The sequence below is a fragment of the Sminthopsis crassicaudata genome, chromosome 1, assembly GCF_048593235.1.
Source record: "Sminthopsis crassicaudata isolate SCR6 chromosome 1, ASM4859323v1, whole genome shotgun sequence".
Lineage (NCBI taxonomy): Eukaryota > Metazoa > Chordata > Mammalia > Dasyuromorphia > Dasyuridae > Sminthopsis > Sminthopsis crassicaudata.
This window is the reverse complement of record NC_133617.1, coordinates 173,575,410-173,599,661: the sequence shown is the minus strand read 5'-3', so window position 1 is coordinate 173,599,661 and position 24,252 is coordinate 173,575,410. Positions and strand designations below refer to the sequence as shown.

Here is a 24,252-nt window from a genome sequence, read left to right as displayed (position 1 = left end):
AATACATGCTCCAACTTCAAAAAAAATTTCAAGCAGTCTTTATATTGCTATTTTTCCATAATGTCTTTAAAGTTATTATACATAATTCCAAGCTCAATTTTCTCAATGATGCAATTATTTTAGAGCAATAGTTCTCAAACTTTTTGGTCTAACCCTTTTATATTCTAAATAAAGTTTTTGTTTATGTAGGTTATTTTTTACATATCTTGACTCATTTGAAATAAAAAATGACACATTTCAAAAATACTTATTTTATTTAAAAATAAGCCCATTAAATGTTAACATATTTCTATAAAAAGATTTTTTTAATTATAATGGGCATTGCCTTCCTTTTTATTTCAAATGTGTTTAATGTCAGATTTAATATGACTGATAAATTCTCACATTTGCTCCTGTACTCAATCCCTTGTGACATGTTGTTGCGGTTGAAATATGTGAAGAAAATCTAGCCTTACATAGAAGGATATTTTAGAAAATAATTGCTTGGTGGTATTATTTTTTAAAAAAATTTCTAATGAATCCCTTGAAAAAGTCTAAAGATCATACTTTGAGAACATTTTTTTTTAGTGAATTGCAAAAGTCATAGCAAGTAATGGTCTCCTTCTTAGAAATCTTCAAGCAAAGGATGTTAATTTGTAAAGGGCTGAAACTTTTAAAAGTTGTGCTTGAGTCAGACAACCGAGCGCTTAAGACTAATTATCTATTCCACAATGACTCTACTAGCATATGTTTGGAAAAATGGCCCTTCTCACTGTTTTTCAGTGCTGGCTCAATGTTTGGTGTATACAATAATTGGCAAGGATTAGAGAGTGGACTGAGACAAGTGAGACTCACTTTGCAGCAGGACAAGGAGAAGAGAAGTTGGTGGCAAGCATTGTGGCAGTTTGTCTGTCTCCTTCACTTCTCCCCTGAAAGACCAAGAACTTTTACTTATCCTTACTCTAGCTGATCCCGAGGCCTCCAGGAAGCTATCCCAGATATTACATTAATTCTTATATCATAAATATAATTCATTTTTTAAAATTACTTAAGCTATATGACCATTGAGGTTCTTTCCAACTCTAGAATTCTATGTATGATTATTATTTATCTTCTCCTCTCTTACATTATACTATAAAGGTATAGTAGAGGGCATCACATCTGTTTGTAAGCCTTAATACAAAAAATACTGATACATCTTTTAAAAATAATTAATTGAATTTTGAAATTATTTTTTAAAATTCTGAGTTCTAAATTTCATCCTTCATTCCTACCCTTCCCCTATCCCTTGTGAAGGCCAAGAAATGTGTCATCAATTATACATATAAACAAATATACACATAACAAATATACATATAAAGTCATGAAAACATATTTCCATATTAACCATGTTGCAGAAAAGAAAAAATTAAAATAATAAAAGGCAAGAAACATACAGAAAGAGAAAAGAATATGCTTCAATCTTCACTTAGACTTCATCAGTTCTTTTTCTTGATGTTGATATTTTTCATCATGAATGCTTTGGAATTGCCTTGGATCATTGTCTTGATCAGAATAGCTAAGCCTTTCATAATCAATCATCCTTACAATACTGTTGTTATAGTATTCTCCCTGTCCTTTTCACTTTACCTTGAGTCAGTTCACTTAAGTCTAAACAAGTTTTTCTGAAATCATCTTGATTTTTATTTGTGTTTTTTTTCTTGTTATTCAATCATTTCAGTCATATCTGACAAGCTGTGACCCTATTTGGGGTATTCTTGACAGAGATACTGGAGTGATTTGCCATTTCCCTTTCTAACTCATTTTACGTGAGAAACTGAAGCAAACAAGATTAAGTGACTTGATCAGGATCATATAGGTAGTAACTGTCTGAGGCCAGATTTGAACTCAAGAAAATTAGTGTTCCTGATTCAAGGCTAAGCACTCTATCCACTGCTCTATCCATTGCTCTATCCAGCTGTCCTATCACTTCTTATAGCACAATAGCCTTCCATCACAATCATATATCACAACTAATGGAATCATGTGTGTGTGTATGTGTGTATACACACACAAATTAAGAACTCCCCCCTATCCTTTTTTTTGATCTCTTTGGAATTCAGACCTAATAGAGGTATATTGCTGGGTTAAAGGGTATACACAGTTTGATAGCTCTTTGAGCATAGTTCCAAATTGTTCTCCAGAATAATTGAACCAGTTCACAACTTCATCAACAATATATTAGTATCCCTACTTTTCCACTTCCCCTCAAGCATTTGTCATTTTCCTTTTCTGTCTTATAGCCAATCTGATAGTATGAGGTTATTTTAATTTGTATTTCTCTAATCAATAAATAATACATATTAAAAGCATTTTTAAAGCTTTATTAATGTCTCTTGTTTTTATTTGTCATTTCTCCTTAAACACCTTTCCTCTCTCCCTTCTTCGGTCCTCCCCTAAAGCAAAAAAAAAAAAAAAAAAAAAAAAAAAAAAAAAAATTACTTAGGCAAAACCAACAGACACAGTAACCACTTCTAACAATTTATATATCACATCAAACATATGTAGATCCACAACTCTTACTTAGTAGAAGGAACTATGTTACAGTTCCTTGGGATGTTACAGCTGTTTGGGATAGTGTTCACAACATTTGGTAGGAGATTTACAATGCCTTTTAGTGATTTAAATAATAGCAGTTATTGTATATCTTCTGATCTCTGCATCAATTCATACAAATCCTTTCAGGCTTCTCTGAATTCATTTTATCTATTATTTCTTATAGTATAAGAATACAGAATATTCTTATAATTTGTTTAGTCATTGCCTAATTTCCTAAATAATACCTACTTTGCTTCCAGTTCTTTTTCCTGCAACAAAAACAGCTAGGATGACTAATTTTTTAATTTTTTCTTTATTTTACAATTATAACTTGTTTTAGACAGTATATATGCATGAGTAATTTTTTTACAACATTCTCCCTTGCACTCACTTCTGTTCCAATTTTTCCCTTCCTTTTCTCCACCCCTTGCCCTCGATGGCAAAGTCTTATACATGTTAAATATGTTATAGTATATCCAGATACAATACGTGTGCAGAACCAAATTTCTTGTTGCACAGGAAGAAGTAAAAATAATCTGGGAAGAAAAACAAAAATGCAAACAGTTTACACTCATTTCCCAGTGTTCCTTCTCTAGGTGTAGCTGATTCTCTCCATCATTGATCAATTGGAACTGAATTAGATCTTCTCTTTGTCAAAGATATAGGATGACTATTTTGATATATAAATGGACTTTCTTTAGGTCTTGGGTATCTTTTGGATATGTAATCCAAGTGTGATGAGTACATCAAATATGAAATTTGGTGATTTTTATCATACAATTTTAAGTTACTAATGCATTTTTATAAGATGATGATGAAAATTGTATTTTTCATTATATAAATTATTTTATTTTATTTTTTTCTCCTGAGGCTGGGGTTGTGACTTGCCCAGGGTCACACAGCTAGGAAGTGTTAAGTGTCTGAGACCAGATTTGAACTTAAATCCTCCTGAATTCAGGGCTGGTGCTCTATCCACTGCACCACCTAGCTGCCCCATTATATAAATTATTAACCCACAGATTTAAAAAATAGATAAAGCCTAATTTCTTTGGGACCTTGAATCTATATTAATCTGCTTTGACTTAGTAATGCCAGATGATAAGAGAACCTAATTTCATGATGTCAGTCTGAACTATAGAACTTCATACAGGGGTAAAAATTCATACGTTAGTTACTGTCTAATCTGAGGCAAGTAATGAATTCAGTATCCCTTCATTCTATTTTAAAGAGAATTGAAAAGTTGATCTCATAAGTAATTAACACCATGCTTTAATGGAACTTGTAAGTCACTCTGTCCTAAACAATTACTAATTTTATGGGCAAGGTTGCATATTTGTTCCCAAACTCAGTGAAAATTAAGACTTAAACCTCTGGCTGAGAAAGATGTGAAAAAGGGAGGAACAAAGGAAAAGCTGTTTTATTATTTTTTAATTAATCAAGGAATTATTTTGTTTTGACATATCACTTTTTAATAAACCACCTTTCTACAGTTCTTTCCCATAACAAATAAAACCATCTATGTAATCAAATAACACATAAATTTTCACTCATATATTATATATGTATGTATATTTAATGTAGAGTAAGTGGATTTTTATCTTCATTTTGTATGACATTATAGTTTTCTTTGCTCTGCATCAAGTCATACACGTTTTCCCCATAATTCAATGAATTCCTCAATTATTGTGGTGCAGTAATATTCCATTATATTCATACCACAGTTTGTTCAGTCACATCTCAATCTTTAGGCCAATAATTCTATCTTTTTGCTAATACAAATTATGCTGTAATAAGTATTTTGATATATATGTAGGACCTTTAAGGCACTACCTTCTCTGGGATATAAACTCAGCAGTGGGATTACTGGATTCATGAAAAAGAACATTTTAGAACCAATTTTAAAAAGCAAGCTGTTTCAAATTCTCTTTGCTGGGTAAAAATGTATGACCAGTTTGGTGCATCTGATTTCTCCTAACACCATTTTTTTTTGCTAATTTTATGGATATATATTAACACCTTAAGATTAATTGAAATCACTTTTATGTGGTTGTTGTCTTTTATATGTTCCTTTATGTGATTGATAGTCTACAATTCTTACTTTGAATGTGGTCCACATCTTTTAACCATATATTGAATTGGGAACATTTCAGAAAGAAAAATTATTGATATACTTTCCTTTCAAGATCTGTCAATGTAGGGAAATAAAATATTTTCCTTAGTCATAAAGAATTATTTTTCATCTGTTCTCAGAATTAGGAGAATATGCAGATGTGGCAGTCGTCTTTGTAGTGTCCAGAAACTGGAAACTGAGTGGATGCCCATCAATTGGCTGAATAAATTGTGGTGTATGAATATTATGGAATATTATTATTCTGTGAGAAATGACCAGCAGGATGATTTCAGAAAAGCCTGGAGAGACTTACATGATCTGATACTGAGTGAAATGAGCAGGACCAGGAGATCATTATATATTTCAACAATACTATATGATGATCAATTCTGATCGACGTGGCCATTTTCAACAATGAGATGAATCAAATCAGTTCCAATAGAGCAGTAATGAACTGAACCAGCTACACCCAGCAAAAGAACTCTGGGAGATGACTATGAACCACTACATAGAATTCCCAATCCCTCTATTTTTGTCCGCCTGCATTTTAAATTTCCTTCACAGGCTAATTGTACACTATTTCAAAGTCTGATTCTTTTTGTACAGCAAAACAACTGTTTGGACATGTATACATATATTGTATTTAACTTATACTTTAACATATTTAGCATGTATTGGTCAACCTGCCATCTAGGGGACCCATTACCTTGTCATCTCTTTTTCTCCTTACAACAACATAGTGTAATGGAAAGAACACATGACAATTAGAGGGTATGGCTTCAAATTCTGATTCTATTTACCTATGAGGCTCAGGACAAACCATACCCTACTCTAAAAATATTTCATCTGTAAGAAAGAAGTGATGAAATTAACTAGTCTCTAAGGTCCATTTCATTCCTGTAAAGTCTTTGAGACAAGTTGAACTGGCTTTATCCAATGTGGTTGAATCACTCAAAAACCCTTGGAAATATCAGTTTTTGCTACACAAGAGGCACCCACTGCAGTCCTTCATCAAGGAGGAGACAGTGTGATAGAGCACAACCAGAACAAAGCTTTATTCCTTATCCAGTGCTTGTGGCTAGAATTTTATTGAAGGCCATTAAGCAAGCAGTACAATTATCTGGGATAAGACCTGACAAGATATTCACTTTTTATACTAATGCACAAATTAATGTATGCTGTGAAACCATCCCAGAGTGGCAAATTTTATTAGCCATGGCTCCAAATTTTACACATGGGTCTCCATTAAAGATAACCAGACTATTACATAATTGGCAATGGATTCTTGAAGAAAAGGTTTCTAAAGTTCCTCTTAAAGGACCAACTATCTTTACAGATTCATCCAAACATAATATTTGCGCTGCATATTCTCGTGACTTAACTATAAAGAGAGTAATCAGAACTCCTTTTCAATCCACTCAGAAGAATGAATTGTATGCAATCATTCTAGCTCTTATTTGTTATCCAGGAGACATAAATATAATATCTGATTTGGCCTGTTCGGTTGGTGTGGTACAAAGAATTGCCACAGCCCAAATAAAATTTGTAGCCTCTAAAAAAAAAAAAAAAAAAAAAAATATATATATATATATATATATATATATATATATATATATATATATATATATATATCAGCTCTTTAAGGAACTTGAAGAGCAAGTGAGAAAGCATCCAGGTAAGATTTATCTTGCATGTCCATTCTCATAGGGCCTTGGAGAATACACTTTACAATTATAAAATAACTTCAGATTCCTTCCTTTCAGTGTTTCTGACTTCTTCCAATTCGAAATCTATGATCCTCTGACCTTTATTTTTTATTTTAATGCCTTTTACATCTACTTTCCTTTTTGCTTTCTTCAACTTGTCTTCTACCTTTTGGTTTTCCACCATCTTTTCATTTTTTACTTCAATACTATCCCATCAAATCTTCTTTTCTACAGACCAAATTGTATTGTCATTGCATATGTACCTAACTAATCCACTCTTCCACATTCTTACCATGTGCAGTGAATTCCACGTGATGACTTGATTTGCTGTTTTCATTTCTTTTAGGAGGAACAAAGAAGCAAGACTCCAAGTAGATCTTAAAAACGGTTTCAATCCTTTAGATGGCAATATTCAATACTTTTTTCAATTGTTTTTTAAATTCAGTCTAATCTAAAATTTATCTAATAAAGGCTTCATGTACTATCAGAACTTTCTATAAATTCCTAGAGGAAATTAGCAATGGACTGATCAGGAGAAATGGATTGTACTCTTGGTTTTATCTATTACTTGGTCAAGTAAAAGAGCTGTTTAATCACTGACAAAATATAAATGTCTTCTAATATTCTTTCCAATTCTAGATACTTAAAATATATTCTACATCTTGAAAGCCTACTTTAAAAAATACACACATATAGATATAAAACTTATATGCATACATGAAGGATAAAAGCATTTCCAGAATGTTTGTAAATAAAAAATCTCAAATCGTAGTCTATTTCTATGGTCTTATATTGAGCTATAATCTGTGCCCAGGAATTATATTGGTATATTAATATAAATATTCCAACATACAAACATCTATTACATGACAAACTATTAAGTTGACTTTACATTCCTTATCTGACACTCAGTTATTGGTGCGGGGGTGTATAACCATTTTATTTTTAGGGCTAGTTAACAATGTAGAGCAGTTAGGTAACACAGTGGATGTAATGCTGTATAGAGTCCTGAATTAAAATATGGCCTCAGATACTAATTAGTTGTGATTTTGGGAAATTACTCAACCTTGTTTACCTCGGTTTCCTTATAAGTAAAATGTGAAGAAAATGGCAAATCACTCCAGTATCTTTGCTAAGAAAACCCCAAATGGTATCATGAAGAGTTGGACACAACTGGAATAGACTAAACAACCACAAGGTAACAAAGCCTCTGCTGCTGTAGAAATCTTTAATTGTATAGTGTGTTTAATAAAATCTTAGGTAAATATCAGTTTGGACTACTTTATAATTTTACTTGAAGCCAATATATGTAGCATAACTACCCCTACTTCTCCTTATTTTATCACCAACCCAGTCAAAATATCTTATTTTATAAAACTCAGAAAATAGCAGGGACAGAAAAATGAAGCTCCAATGCAGTATTATCAGTAAAGTTTTGCTCCCTTCGCTCACATCATGAAAATAGAAGCACTAAATAAGGCTTTTAAAGACAGGTTTATTTATAAGTGCATGAAATTGAATACCCAAAGTTTATTAAAATACTGTATATTACAAAGTTTTAATCCAATAAATCTGTAATGACATTTAACTGCTGGATTCATTTATAACAGTTGTTTGTCCATGTTATTAAAGAATTCACCATGTATATTACAAATGACAAGTACCATATATGGATCCCAGAAATAGTCTTATGTTCAGACACTGGGTGATACAAATTGTGCATCTTTGCTTTAAAGCAATAAAGAGGAACCTGTAACCTATCTTTGCAGACCAACTTTCTATAACCAAAATAATTTGCATATGTTTATTGCTGCCCTTTGAAGAAAATGGGAGTGCAAAGAACTTAAAATAAACATCTAAGACCATACTAACATGTTTACTGAAATTAAAATACATAAAATTCACTGCAAAACTTTTATTGTCCAAGAAATTACACTATATACATAATGAGGTTTATACATGAATAGGGAAATTAAAAAATTGTTTTTATAAAATTAAAAATCAATAGTATACAATATTTACAACTTCAGTTATGTATTATAAACATAAACTTTTACCATCGTTCAAATTAATTTAAACTGTATATGTAAACATGCAGTATACATACACTCATAGTGTAGGTTATATTCTTAACTGTAGGGGAAAACCATTTTCACATAATATAGGGTATTTCCAAAGATGTATTTATTTTTACAGCATTGAATTACTTCCTAGCTTGTATTGTCCCTATTTTTAAGCTTCACAGTACATTAAAAATCTTTATAACAAAATAAATCCCTGATGATAAAATTATTTCTACAGGTTACATAAAATGTCTGCCCCAGGAGTTCAATATAAAACTAACACTGCCACGCTAGATTCTCTCATTGGCAATAAGAATAAAATAAGAATCTACATTTGAATTTCTCGGCTACATTCTTCCCCATTACACATCAGCCTGGTAGAGGAAAGCACAAAGACCAAAAAACAAACAAACAAACAAACAACAAAAACACACACACACACACACACAAAAAAAAAAATTCAAAGAAAGTATTTCTCAACTATCATGGTCCTTATAATGGACAATGGCAGAGATAACTAATAACCTCCAAATCAGATTGGTAGAAGTATATGAATCATTTTGTCAAGGATTTTATTCTCTACAAATTTAATTTAATTTCTTGATATCATACCTCATCATCCTATCTTTAAGATAGTACAAGTAACTCAAGCAAGTCCTATTATCCCTTCTTGGTCCTGAATCCAATAAATTCACTTTGCAAATATGTAAACTCTTAGAAGGTACTAAGACACCATTTAGCACTAAAAACAGAACAATAATTTGCTAAATGATTCTTAAGTGGCCTCAGAATTAATACAATTTTAAAGTGAGCCTTTTACTGATCCTACTGTTGCAATTTAAGTATACTGATTTTTACTGAAACTATTTAAGGTTTAATTTTTTCCTAGAATGATTAAATCTGAAACTAGATTTACTGTTACAATAATTTGAATTCAACCATGTTACTAAATGAATATTGTATACAAATCCAAACACTTTAATAATGTTAAATGATGACTACATGCATGTTTACACAGCGATTAATAATGGAGAGAGTTATTTTTAATTCTACATGGCATATTCATCAACTACAAAAAATCCAGTTCTAAAAAGTTTTTTCCAATAATCACTTTCTTAGAATAGCATTTAAAAAAATAAACAAATGCCACTGTAAAAGCATCATTCAAAAAACTTTCAACTTAAAAAGAAAATCTTTTTTTTTTATTCAGGGAAGTCAATATATTTTGATTTTATCTTGAAAATATTTCATTCCAAAGACACATGACAATGGACTACTAACAATTTCATTTACACAGAAAATGAAAATACTACTATTTAACAGTAGTGTTTTCGAACTAACATTATTGTATGTCCAATGACTGATGTCAAATCATAATTTGATAGAAAATAACCAATATAGAGTAATAATTAGGAAATTAAAATGTAAAATGATGAAATAAAGGGCTGAACAATTAAGGGATTTGGATAATTGTAAATTACAAGCAATAGCTCGATGCTTAGGCATTATATTCTTTATTTTACTTATGTACATATTTCCTGAAAAGGATGCAGTCACTTTGACATCAAGAATGTACTGGGTTAATATGTAAAAGGTTTATATATATGTATACATACATATATGTGTGTATGTATGTATATATATATATATATATATATATATATATATATATATATATATATATATATACACATATAAATGGTTCACAAAACTGACTTCCCCACAATATTTGTTTTGCCCTAAAAACAATAAATACATAGCCATAAGATACAAAAGTTGAACCTGTGTAAACTTATATAAATAGTAAAATGACTTCCTTAATTTCAAAGCAAAAGAAAATTATAGTCATTAAATCGACTTCAGTGTTTCTACTAAGTTAATATAAAATTTATTGGTATATCTAAGGTATAGTGAAAACATAACACAAACTAAATATCATTCTCCAATAGCAAGTTGATAATAGATCAAGTAATTTAATTAGTATCAGTATTCAATCTTGATAATAATAAAAATATTGTATTCTCTACAAATAGAGACCATCAAAGAGAAATGTAACAGTTGACATCCTTAGAAGGTAGGACTAGATAACCTATGATCTCTCCTGTTGCTTAAATTTTATAAGACTATAATCTCAGTCCAAGTCTTTAGTATTGATTCACTGGAAAGGCTGAATAAATTTAACTACTGATATACGATATATTAGGTGCATGTGTGTAACATAATGAAAAACAATAACATGATTTGTTTTACTGTAAATTAGTATAAAATATTTAAAAATCTTTATAGTAGTTTATTTACTCACATAATTTCTTTCCAATTTCACTCTAAAATTTCGAGGGAGTTAAGAATTTGGGGGGGACAGGAATTCTGTGAACGCTTGAGGTCTGATTCACTGCTACTGTCATTAATTTTCAGTCTAAAATTCTTACTCTCTTATATTAAACATAGATTTATTCACTCACAGTTAAATAGTAATTAAATATTACAGTTATTTGTGATATAGTTCCCTCAACATTTTTTCATCATTCCTTTGTGCTTAGGACAAAATACTGCTTTAAATAAAATGAGTCAAAAAAGCAAAGTAAAAGAAATTTGCAAAATTATGTTTATTTTTAGGACTTAAATTTTTTTTAATTTACATTGTATGTGCAAAAAAAAAAAATTATTTCAAGTGTCAAACTTAGGACTGAAGTACCTTTAATTCAGTAAAGGGAAGTAGCCGCCGCTGTCTTTTTAATTCACTGCTCATGATTTCATAATTGGCAGTATATACTAAGGTGCTTTTACAAAAACCCAGTACCTTCAATGAGAAGGAAGGAGGGCAACAGAGATAAGATGATAATAATACAAAAAATACCCTGGAGGGATGATAAGACTGAGGATTCATTAGTTTTGTCATCTTTTCACTCTAGCCAAATCCTTATTTCCCTTATTTGTCTATTCTGGGGGGGGGGGGGGGGGGGGGAAGAGGGCGTTCTACTGAAGTGTTTGCTTATAATGATTGGTCCTTCAAAAAGGTGTTAAAGGTTACAATGGAAAGATACCAATAAATAAATAGATTCTTCTCAAGAAGCTTGTGGGAGATGCCAAAAGGAAAAAAAGGAAGTGAGTGAATAAATCTGGAAAAATTGCAACAAACCCAAATGATATCTCTTAGAAATTACAAATGATCATTAATTATTAGCTTATTCACTTAAAATGAAAATATGGAATTATATTTCATACCGAATAAGCTGAAAAAATTCTAATTTGGACACAAAAAGAAGTGGGATTCCAAGATAGCATCCATATCTTTTTTGAACTTGGAACTATCTTATTATATTTTCATTTGATTTATCCTTTTAAAAAGAATGTATTGGTTAATAAATCATCCTATTTCTTTTCTTTTCAAATTTTAAAATAACAATTATGACTAACAGTTATGTATCTTTTTTAAGTGCTTTATATAAACCATATCATTTTATCCTCACAACTTTATTTCATTTCCTTAATTCTCACTTTAAATCATGAAGAAAACTCAGAATAAGTAGATTTTGACTTTAAAATAGAATAACTTATCCCTTTCTTTACATATTCTGGACATAAGAAGAATAAGTTACTGGAATAAAGAAAAAAAATGTGTCTGCCATAAAGAATAAAAAAAAAAAAAAAAAAAGAATAACTATTACAAACACGTTGGCCTTTTCTTATCATTGGAAATTTTTTTTAAAATTTCATAAGGAGTGAGTTATTTAAAACTATTCAAAGTTAACTTGGTCATCCATCCTAATGGACAATAATAAACCAAACAATTTGTAGTTTATATCATGAATTCTATGGGACAGAAAAAAGACTGATTTAATACTCAGTATTCATCAACTGCTTAGATAGGAAATCCTCTTAATAGTAAACAAGATTTCCCAAAGATTTGTAAAATGGGGTGAAAAGTGCAAGAAATATAATTTATATTGAAGGATTTCTGAGGTGTGGGGAAAAGGGAAACACAGTCATTTTAAAAAGGTATAAACTATAAGATAATGAAGATGTGACCAAATAAATTAATGACATTTTGCTCTATCGTGAAAACATCTTGCCACTGTTAATCTAGGAAATGTTTTGAAATTACAAACTAAATTCAAGCAATTGTGAAACATTTAACTCAACTGATTCACTAGTCAAATAATCCACTAGAATATGTTCTTTTGTTTAAGAAACAATTTTTAAATGACATTTCAATTATAGCAGCTTTAATTGTTTATGTAACCTCTATGGGAGACAAACTAAGCTAAAAACTGTCACCATAGAGAAAGTGACTATTGGAATAATTGACAAACTTACACTAATCATTTATTTAAAAAAAATTAAAACATAAGCTTCACAAAATCACAGTAGAAATCACAACTGATGATCTAGTAAAATAAACATAACCGAAATGGGGAAAAAAGCATACCTAAAACATGTTGATAATGAGATGACCATAATATCCTTATGCACTATTACTGAACATATCCAATTATATATTTATACTACAATAAAAACAGGAATTGAAAACCTCTTTGGTCTGTTTCATAAATTCAACTAGGTTAAATTTTACATTATAGAGCATATGCCCTTAATGAACATATTTTAATGTGATCATCTTTAAATTAAAAATGAAAATGCATTAAAACAAGTTAATTTTCAGTATTATGTTTATAAAAAATACCCTTCAAAATGTGACTGGTGATATCTATCAAAAATGGGGATCAATTTTCATTAATGTTTAGAATAACAAACATAAAGAAAATATATACTATGTTAAATAGAAGAAAAATCCTTTCTTATGGACTTAGAAAAATTATTTTAGATTAGTGTGCCTAAAAGAACATATCTCTATAATTAAGAGAATATAAGAGGAGGCAGCAGAGGACACTGGATTGGGGGTCCAGAGACCGGGGTTAGTTCTGGCTTTATCATGAATGGTAAATACAACCAAGAACAAATCACTTTATTTTTTCATCTGTAATAATTGAGGTTTGTCTAGATGATCAATAAATTCTTTTATATATCTAATAATCTATTAAAATAAATTTACATTTACTAGTATGCTTAAATATTTCTATTTATAGATCAAACTCATATGTTCCATTTCTACACATTCCTAAACTACAGGGTTAAGACCTCAACAGCTCTTATGTTCACATAAAGTATTAAATTTCTATTTTAATATTCCTTTTGTTCAGATTTCTGATGACTTGAACTTTGAAGAGGGTTAGAATGAAGAACATTTTTTTCAGTCTTTTATAAAATCTGTATGTAAAGCAAGCTTAACACCAATTTGAACTACATTATGGCTAGCCTGTGGTGCATAAATAATTTGGAAGATTGTCTACCTTTTTTGTATCTTCTGCAATTTACCTCTCTTCCCATTAGCACAAATTATCAGTCATCTATAAAGTACAAATGGTACAGAATATTTCAGTAGGAGGCAGATTTAAATTCTGTCATCTTCCCATTTTTCCTTATTTTCTAACCCCCTATAAACAATAACAAATTCTAAAGCCCTTTGTTTTATACTAAAGACATGTTTCACATGCATACCACCTTAATCCTTGAACTTGAAAAAACAAATCTTAAAACACCTGACAATTATACTGAAAGTACAAGCTCAATTCAATAATGGATTCAGCAGACAGAAATCATACAATTTCCAATTGTAGTATTGATGAACTATATTTCAGATATTGTATTCAGCAGAATTATAATGCTATCATATAGTCCAAACATGATTCTCCCCACATACACACACACGGCTATAGTTTTACTCATCTACAATGTGGTCTTTGTTTTCCCTCATTGCCTAATTTAGGCCACATTTTACAGTTAATGCTTCTGAATGTAAAACTTTTGAAATATTGTCAAAAATCAAGATTTAAGTGCAACAAATAGCGTAATCCCACTGCAATATTAGGAAAGAAAAGCTTTCCTATGAGATACATAGCAAATACTTTCTTCAGAAGGGTTAAAGTATGCAACATGCATTTCAGATTTTTTTTACAAAATTTATAAGAAATAGTTCAAATTCTATTTTTTTTGTGCATACACAAAACTGTAATCCATGTCTGACTAACAAAGTCTCCGACTTCTGAATATAAATGGATAGGATACATGTATGTATATATATATATATTTTTTTTTTGTGAGGGAAAATCATTAAAAGAGATTTATTTCACTTAATGAAAACCATATCATACAGATCTACTTTATAAGTCTTCAAAGTGGTTTAGAGCTTTCCATGAAATATTTTTTCCACATAAAGTAAAGCAAATCACAATTATTCCTACACAATTATACTAGATCCCTACATCTCTGTAATGGTCAACATTAAAAATCAAGTAACATATATACCCATACTGAATGGGTATTCAGCATTCTTACTGGGATTTAGCATTAGAAAAGTTAATCTTACTATTTTACCTGAATTCATGTGAAATGTGTTCACAGCAATCCTACTTCTACACTTGGAAATCATCCACATCATTAATATTTAAAAAAAAAAAAAGAAAAGAAAAGAAAAAGAAAAAAAAATTCAAGTTTGGCACATATCAGTTCTTCAGAAATGTCCCTGTACTTCATCACAACACTGTTAAGAATAATGATCATCACCCATGTTACCCTGATTGGCAGCTAAACAAGGTGCTGTTTTTTTGTAGCTTCCTTCACATCCAGTGGAACAGCTGCACCTTGCCTGGGACAGAGGCACATAAGGTGCGATGCAGTAAGTAGTGCCACAATTTGGACACTAGAGGGCAGTCTTTTCCCACAGCTCAAGGCCTCTAGAGGGAAGGGCACAGTTCACATTCTTAAACAATTTCTTATCCACTTGCCACTGGAACTACTTCATGGAAATCTGCATGTGCATTTCCTTATAACAATTAAAAAGTTCAAAGTGTTGCAAGGATTCTTGAAAAAGAGATGATTAATGTCAGTACAGTTTGTCCAACCCCTAATACCAATGCTTCCAAAGGAGCCATGTTTTTCCCTGCTACTCTATAAATGCCAGCGACTGCTGCACCTATAAGACAAAGGAGAGAAGTAAAACGACATGTTAATTTATTAATTAGTGATATCTGCAGATCCAATTATAATTAAATTTTATTTACTCATGGAACAAGACATTAGTTTGCAATTTTGTGGAATTTAAATGGTATATAACTAGCAAAAGTTTCTAATGTTTGAACCCTAAGGTTTAAGAGACAAGTTTCGTCCTAGACTTCAAGATCTATATTACAAAACTAATTGGAAAGGACTGGAGACAATATAGTATAGCACCCTAATTTTATAACTGAGGCCCAATGAGTCTAATTAATATGCCCATCGTCACAGAGCTACAAAGTGGCCAGCAGATCTGAACTCCGGTCTTTACTCCCAGAGTTTAGTGCTTTTAAAACTAAACTACACTATCTTTTTAATAACAGTTGATGTGGTAGTTTTGGATTGTCATTACGGAAAAAAAAAAAAAAAAAAAAAAAACCTAAATGAATGTTGCATTATAAAAGACAATGTTCAAGTCATTTTAAAATTCATTTACTTTAAAAGAACCTATGATTTAATTGATTTGGGATAATCCCTCTACTGATACCTACTAATATCAATGCCTTTATAAAGTCTTCATGAATTTCTCTGTCAAAAAAAAAAAAAAAAAAGTCTATCTGATGACCAAAGTTCTGGCAATAGATCTCTGAACTTAAGTGGTTCCTTGAGGGAGGTACACTGGAGAAAGAAATGGTAGAACGAATAACAATTTACTGCAGGGTTTGTTATTAGTACATTTTTTAGTTTAAGTGGATTTGCTAAACTTTGAATTCATCTGACAAAGTACCTCAAGTTCACTTTAATTCAGAGATGAATAAGCTGTAACTATTATAATTTTTCATATCACATTTCTCTAAAAGTAAATAATTTATATACGCTATGACAGTTAACTATAACATCCATTCCATTAATCACATTACTGTCACAGTGAGAGCACTAGATTTTGGTTTTGGTTCAAATACCTACTCTGTGATTTACTTGATGGATATGTATGACCTTCAACAAGAAAAGCCATCTGATCCTAAGTTTGCTCAATGAAAAAATGGGATTCTAATTCTTGAAAAGTGTTCTAAGGCCTACTGAAGTAATGTACTCAAAGAGTTTCATATACAAGAACTATTATATCAACTCACTGAATTAAGAATCAAATGACCAAGGCAGGGTAAAGGCAGGAACTTGCCCAAGTTCTCCTCCATATGTCTTTAAATAATGATACTAAACAAATTATGGAGCATCAGAACACCCAAAAATATGGAGTATAATATTTTCCATCCAAAGACAACTTAGAAACTCAGCAGAAAAGGTCTGTGACACCAGGATGGGAGTCCTGAATCTAGTCCCAGCCCAACCTCTGAATCAGTGGCAATGCAATGCTGAAGGTTTCTCAGCTTGGGAACACCAGGGAGGACTCAGAAGGTCAGTGGAGACAGTCTGTGGCACCAAGGTAGAAGTCTGGTGTGCAGTCCCAGCCCAGGCCATATCAGTACAGTCCCAGCCCCAACCCTAGCAGTACTTTAGCACACAAGAGCTTAGATCCTACAGCTACTATGGAGCCCATAAACTCCTAATAGTTCTAAGGCAGAAAAGAGCACTTATAGTCAAGTCCCCTAGAAGGATCTCTGAAAACAGCAGCACACCCTAAAGCATGGGCCAGTGCATCCTTCATCCTGAAAACAGAACCCTACTTTAACAAAAAGTTTAAAAAAAAACCAAACAAGCAATAGGCTAGGAAAATGAGCAGACAACAGAAAAAATTTCTGATCTAAAGTTATTTTGATGACAAGATCAAAACACACACTCAGAAGATAATAACAAAGTCAAAGCTCTTGCATACAAAACCTTCAAGAAAAATAAGAATTGGGCAATGGTCATGGAAGATCTCAAAAGAGATTTTGAAAATCAAGAGGTACAAAAGCTCACTGAGGAAAATAATTCCTTAAAAATTAGAATTGAGCAAATGGAAGCTAATGACATCATAAAAAATCAAGATATAATAAAGCAAAACAAACAAAAAGAAATCAAAATACAATAAAGCAAAACAAAAAAATGAAAAAATTTTAAAAATGTGAAGTATCTCATTGGAGAAACAACTGACCTAGATCCAACATAGATTCAAAGGAGGTAATTAAAAATTATTGGTTTAAGTAATGATCAAAAAAAGAACCTGGACATCATCTTTCAAGAAATCATCAAGGAAAACTGTCCTACTATTCTAAAATCAAAGGGAAAAAATAGAAATTTAAAAGCCCCACTGATCATCTCTTGAAAGTTAAAGTCCAAAATAAAAATTCTCAGGAATATTATGGCCAAATTCTGGCACTCCCAGATCAAGGAGAAAATACTATAAGCACCCAGGAAAGAAATAATTCAAGTATAATGGAGCCACAGTCAGGATAACACAAGATTTAGCAGCTACTATGTTAAAGGACTGAAGGATTTGGTATAAGATATTCCAGAGAGCAATGGAGCTAGTATTAGAACCAAAAATCACCTACCCAGCAAAACTGAGTAATCCCTCAGAGGAAAAAGATCATAATTCAATGAAACAGAGGATTTTCAAGCATTTGTGATGAAAAGACTAGAGCTAAATGGAAAATTTGATTTTCAAATATATGACTCTGGAGAAGCATAAGGAGGTAATCAGGAAAGTATGATCATAAGGGACTTAAGGTTTGTCTGTTTACCTTCCCACATGGAAGGATAATACTTGTAACTTATCAGAATTTTCTCATTATTAAGGCAGTTAAAAGAAGTATATACAGACAGAGGGTAAGGTGTGAGTTAAATATAAATTGATAATACTTTTTTAATTATAAAATTAAGGGGTGAGAAAGGAATGTAATGGAAGAGTGGGAAAAGCAGAAGTGGAATGATGCAAATTATTTACCACAAAAAAAGAGGCAAGAAAAAGCTTTTATAGTGGAGGAGAAGGGTGGGAGAAGAGGAGGAGTTAACTTTCATCAGAAATGGCTCAAAAAGGAAACATACATACTCAATAGGGGTGAAGAAATCTATCTTACCCTGCAGGAAAATAAGAGAGGAAGGGAATATGGAATGGGGGGGAAGGATGATAAAAGAGAGGGCATATTGGAGAACAGAATAGTCAGTACTTTTGAGGAAGGACAGGGTGAAAAGAGAAAGAGAATAAATGAGAGGAAAATACAGTTGGCAATTGTAATTTTAAAAAAAAAATTTCAAAGCAAGTTTCTCTGATAAAACCTCATTTCTCAAACAGGGAACTAAGCCAAATTTATGAAGAATAAGAGCCATTCCCCAATTAATATAAATTCATGTATATACTTTGACTTCACCACTACTAGTCATAAGTATCAAAAGAGATTCAGGAAAAAGCAAAAAAAAAAAAAAAATAAAAAATAAAATAAAATAAAATAAAAAGATTTATAAGTACAAAAAATATTCATAGCAGCACTCTTCCCAGGTCAAAAAGAAATTAGAAATTGAGGTGATGGCCATAAACTGGGAAATGGCTTGATAAACTATCATAGTGATGGAATAATATTGTTCTATGGGAAATGATGAGCAGGATGTTCTCAGAAGAAAAAACAAACAAACCAAATTGGAAAGTCCTCTATGAACCCAAGTAAAGTGAAATGTTCTACATACAAAGTGATAAAGTTCTGGAATTACCAGCTGTAAATTACTTTGCTACTTTCAAAAGTATAATTATCCACAACAACTCTGAAGGACTTAGGATGAAAAATTTCATCCATAGAAGGAACTAATTGTGTCTGAATACAGATCAAAGCATTCTCTATTTCTATATCTCTTCTTTCTTTTAACTTAATTTTTCTTGAGGGATATAATTATTTTTTTACTAGGGCAGCAGATATGTTTTCTTTCACAAACTAAATTTTATGGAAATGTTTTGCATAACTCCACATATGGTTTCTTAATCGTCGGTGGATAAAGGAGATAATATAGAACTCAAACATTTTAAAAACAAATGTAAAAAAATTTGTTTTGAATATAACTGGGGAAAGATTAAATATATAAAACAAACCAAAACAAAAAACAATTACTAATTATGTGACACAGGAAAATTAACAAACCTTTATGAGTCCATTTCATCATCTGTAAAATGATAATAATTGTAATTATACTACCTGACAGTGTTGTCATGAGGTTCAAGTGATTTAATGTATTTATAATGTATATTAATACCAGCCATTTGCTAGCATTAATTTAAACATATTAAATTGTCACTTTTACTGGAATTATTAAAATTATCATCCTTGAATAATTAAAGTTAATAGTCAAAACCTAAATCAAATTTCCTAGGTTGTTGCTAGTCCTACTACTGCCACTGACTTTGGCCTATATGCTAAAACAAACCATTTCATGTCTCCAAACAACATATATCAGGGGTTCTCAAACTACAGCCCACCAGCCAGATGCAGCCAGCTGAGGACGTTTATACAGCTGCGGGATTATGGTAAATGGGCTGAGGGGCGGAGTGTGAGTTTTTGTTTTCACTATAGTCTGGCCCTCCAACAGTCTGAAGGACAGTGAATTAATTGGCCCTCTATTTAAAAAGTTTGAGGACCACTGACATATGTAACGAATGATTACTATATTAAAATTTCCTAAGTATCAAATTCTGTCTGAAAACAATATATTGTTTATTTTTTTAAACCAACAAAGACTTAGAACAACTGGTAAAAGCTTATTTCTAGCCTCTTTAAAACAAAAACAAGATGCGGCTCCTTTAGACCAGGGCTTCTTAAATTTTTTCCACTCCCAAGCCGTTTATGCTTGACAAATTTATTTACAACAGGTATATGTAGGTATATAAAATGAGGATACAAATTAAACCTTTGCTGATAATAAATCATAATTTCACAATTCCCACATTCAGTTATGAGATACCATATGAGGTTGCAAATTAGTTTAAGAAATTGGGTTTTGGAGAATAAGGATTTAATTGAGTAGTTTTCACTTTTCCAAAGATTTGTTTATTAAAGGTGTCTCACTGTCTAGAAATGGTTCAAGCATTAGTACAAACTCAAAAATAATTCAGTAAAAAATATAAAATTCAGCATGTTTTTAAAACCTCAATGAAGCGTCTAACAGCTTAGGGAATCTAGGATTCTATGGTGAAATGATATAACAAAACTTACAGTTTAATTTTACACAAGTTTAAAATATGTGAATACAATTCTCTACTATTTATTCAATTAAGTCTCAACTCTTTAATGAATATAACAATGAATATAGCCCCAATCAAACTTTGACTATTCTGCCTATGCCAAAATATACCATATACTGACCTAACTCAACCATTTTCAAATATGTTTTCCTGCGTCTGAGGCAATGAAGATGCTGTTTCCCTTACCTAGAGGAGCATTACTCCCCCATTTCCACTTACAGAACACTAACTCATCCTTCTGGGTACATCTCAAATTAATGAAGCCTTTCCTGATTGCCCCCAGTAGGATATACCTTACTGCCCTCAACGATTTCAACATACAGCTATAACTATATTCTAACACTGTAGTTTTTTGTACACATGCACTTCCTTTTTTTAAATTCCTTTAGGGTGGGAATTGTGTCTTTTATTATTTTTGCACCCTTGATATTATTTAATATAATGTGTTGCAAAGAAAAGATATTAAATAAATGAAGAAATGAGAAAAATAAAGGCTTTTAATAGTCCCTAAAATTCAGCAAGCTAATTTCTCTCTTCCATGAAACTTTAATTTTTAAGACAAAAATTTTAAGGAGAAGAATTTTATATGCATTTGCATCCTTCACATAGACAGGTGATTCAATCTTAGCTACAAAGTTGCACAAATCCTTGAATTTTAGATCTAACATTTCTCTCAGAAGCATAACTATTTACTGAGTTTGAGTTCTCTTCAAAGTTTCAGGTTTTGAGAAAGAACAAATTCCCAGCTCAATTCTCCTATTTCCCCTAGAATCAAAAGTTTATTGGGATATTAACAATAGCTATAAAATACAGCTAAAAAATAAAATTTTTGTTTAAAAAAAGTTATACTATTAGAAGGATGTTACAATTGAACATTATACTCTTTTCAAATTTTTTGAAAAATTGTAGTGTTAAATTGTATTTTTATACAAACCAACTTACTGGTTATCATTGCTCCTGTTATAGAAGCCAAAAATCCGATGCTGACCACAATGACCGAGATGACTCTTCCCTGCCTATGTCTCTGTAGCATGACAAACATCAACACTCCTGCAGCACCATGGACAAAGAGAGAAGAGAAGAGAGCCCACAGAAAAATCCAGTACCACATCTCTGAAAAGAAAAATCAAAGCACTGTTAATTTTGCTAAATTTCTGATATAAAACAGGTATCTATCTGAAGCATAATTGCAAGACACAAAATGAACTTAAAAGCAAAAATATATGTAAAGTGCTTTTAAAACTTTAAAGTGATATATATGTATATATACATATATATACACATTTATGTTATTACTATCTGCATGCTTATTTATTAATTTCTATTATTGTAAAAATAAAATTTAAAAATTATTTTCTCTTCTCTTATTGTAAAAAGAGTTTTCCATAAACTGGAAAACAATCTTAATAAACTTTATATATGGAAAAACAAATTCACAAGAATAACATAAGACTTATTGAAAAGAAAAGTTGATGAGTTTAAAACATACACGTTAAAATGAATTACAGAGGAATAATTATCAAAGCTATCTAGAAATGGGAAAAGTAGAGAAATAGATTAACGAAATAGAAGTGCCCTTCATCCAAACAAATGAATCAAAAGATTAATGTTTGGTAAACCTAAGAAAATAATAATTGGGGAAAGGATTTCCCAAAAATTCCAAATTCCCCAAAATTACATCCTCGATTATATACCTATTAGGACTTTTTTTTTTTTTTGGTCCTATGAGATATAAACTTTGGATAAACTCCAGATCTCTGCAATAAGACAAACAGTACTCCAAGATTGCTGATAATTTTGAGATTATGTACTTATGTTAATGAACTAACCCCAAGGTAACATGAGTCAAATCTGTATCCTACCAAAACCCTAAAAAATGAGACCCCAAATTCCTTTCCTTTGAGCACTCTACCATTTCCTAAGGGCCAAGCTGTTCCAGGGCTCCCAACTTAAGTGACTTCCCTCTTTCTCATTCTCTTCCCCACAACACTTGGCCTCACTCCACAATCCTATCTTTCAAGACACTATCTGCTTCAGTACTCCCCACTTTTTTGGCATTTATCTCTACTTTGTTTTTGTTCTTTTGTTTTGTTTTGCTGAGACAATTGGGGTTAAGTGCCTTACCCAGGGTCACATAGCTAGGGAGTGACTTATATCTACTTTTTGTGCGGTGCAGCCTGCAACTTTCTCTGTGTTTTATTAAAACATGAATGAAGCATGAATGCTCATGATCTTTCCCAGAAAGTACTTGAAAAACAACTGTGCCTACCCCATTTCATAATTCCATAAATTAATTTGCAATACAAATGCCAAATGAATAAGTGGCATAAAAATGAAATTTAAAAAAAATTATCAATAAACATTTGGGAAACGGTCAACTTCATTAATTTAAATGTCATTGTTAAGCAAATTAAACTGGTAGTGATGTCAATGTTAAACTTTTATTAAAATATTCAAGTAAAATAGGGGTTTTATAAAAGAGTACCTTTTCAAGGAATAAGGGGAAAGAAAACTTCATTATTTGATATATTATAAAGACAGTTTTCAGATTATGATGGTTTTTCTTATGTATATAATTCTTAAATAACATTACATTGCTGAACAAACATGAAAAATGTATTTGATTTTTTAAGCCAAATGATGATATACAAAAAGGTGAAGAGATTAAGCATGAGTTAAAATTAAAGCCAGTTAATTTGATTCAGTTCAATGTTCTAAAATTTTAAGGAACCTAAGACAACATAAAATGAGAAAATAACTCAAAGTACCATTAGGAGTACCAAAATACCAAAGGAAATTTGTTTGAAACTGCCCTTCTTGCCTTTGCCTCAAATGCCCCTTTAAAAAAAAAAAAAAAAAAAAAAAAAAAGATTGGATGAAACCATAATCTTCCCTTTAAAAGTCATTATGGATTTATTTACTCACATGACTTATTTCAAATAACTCCTGACACTGTCTTCAACCTGTTTCTCTTGAGGAAAAAAAAAAAGTCAACAGTGGCAAAAGTACTAGACATGGGTCAAAAGATCTGGATTTGGCTGCAGTCCATTTACTATTCATGTGATCATGGTCAAGCCACATCTTCTCTGGGACCTTTTTTCCTCATCTGTAAAATGAGAATAATATTTATGCTATTTTCCTCAAAGGAATATTGTGAGGAAAGTACTTTGGCAAATTATAAAGCACTATAAAATTGTGAATGATCACTATCATTTAGACTTTAAGAATGATTGCCTTACCAATGGCATCCTACTCCTATATATTTTCACTACTCTAAGAATTGTATAAGATTGTATTAAATATTTTGGATTTATCATTATAAGAAGTTTTTGGCACTTGATCTATTTCTACCAATTGCAGTTTTTACTTCTTATTGCTATTTTATTTATTGTATTTTATTTATGCCACTAGAACAAATGCAATAATTTTAAGTGAGTATGCCTATATGAAAATGATCAACTCAATAAATATGTAACACAATATAGATAATAGGGATATGTGATTTACCCATGAACTTAGTGATCTGCTTTTATTTGAATTTGATACCAATGCTCAGAAAATCAAAAACATCCAATAAATGAAGGTCTAATTTATATT

General features: G+C 31.1%; 1 protein-coding gene across 2 annotated transcripts in view; it reads right to left on the bottom strand.

Moving 5' to 3' along the window:
- Positions 1–7,849: 7,849 nt before the first annotated feature.
- Positions 7,850–24,252, bottom strand: part of TMEM170B (transmembrane protein 170B) — a 47,345-nt gene continuing 30,942 nt past the window's right edge. For both annotated transcript variants that reach the window (XM_074271714.1, XM_074271703.1), the window contains 2 exons: positions 21,598–21,768; positions 7,850–15,468 (listed from right to left, as the gene is read on the bottom strand). In XM_074271714.1, the coding sequence (XP_074127815.1) occupies positions 15,338–15,468; positions 21,598–21,768 (302 nt within the window). In that variant the 3' untranslated portion in view covers positions 7,850–15,337. The remainder of the gene's footprint in view (positions 15,469–21,597; positions 21,769–24,252) is intronic.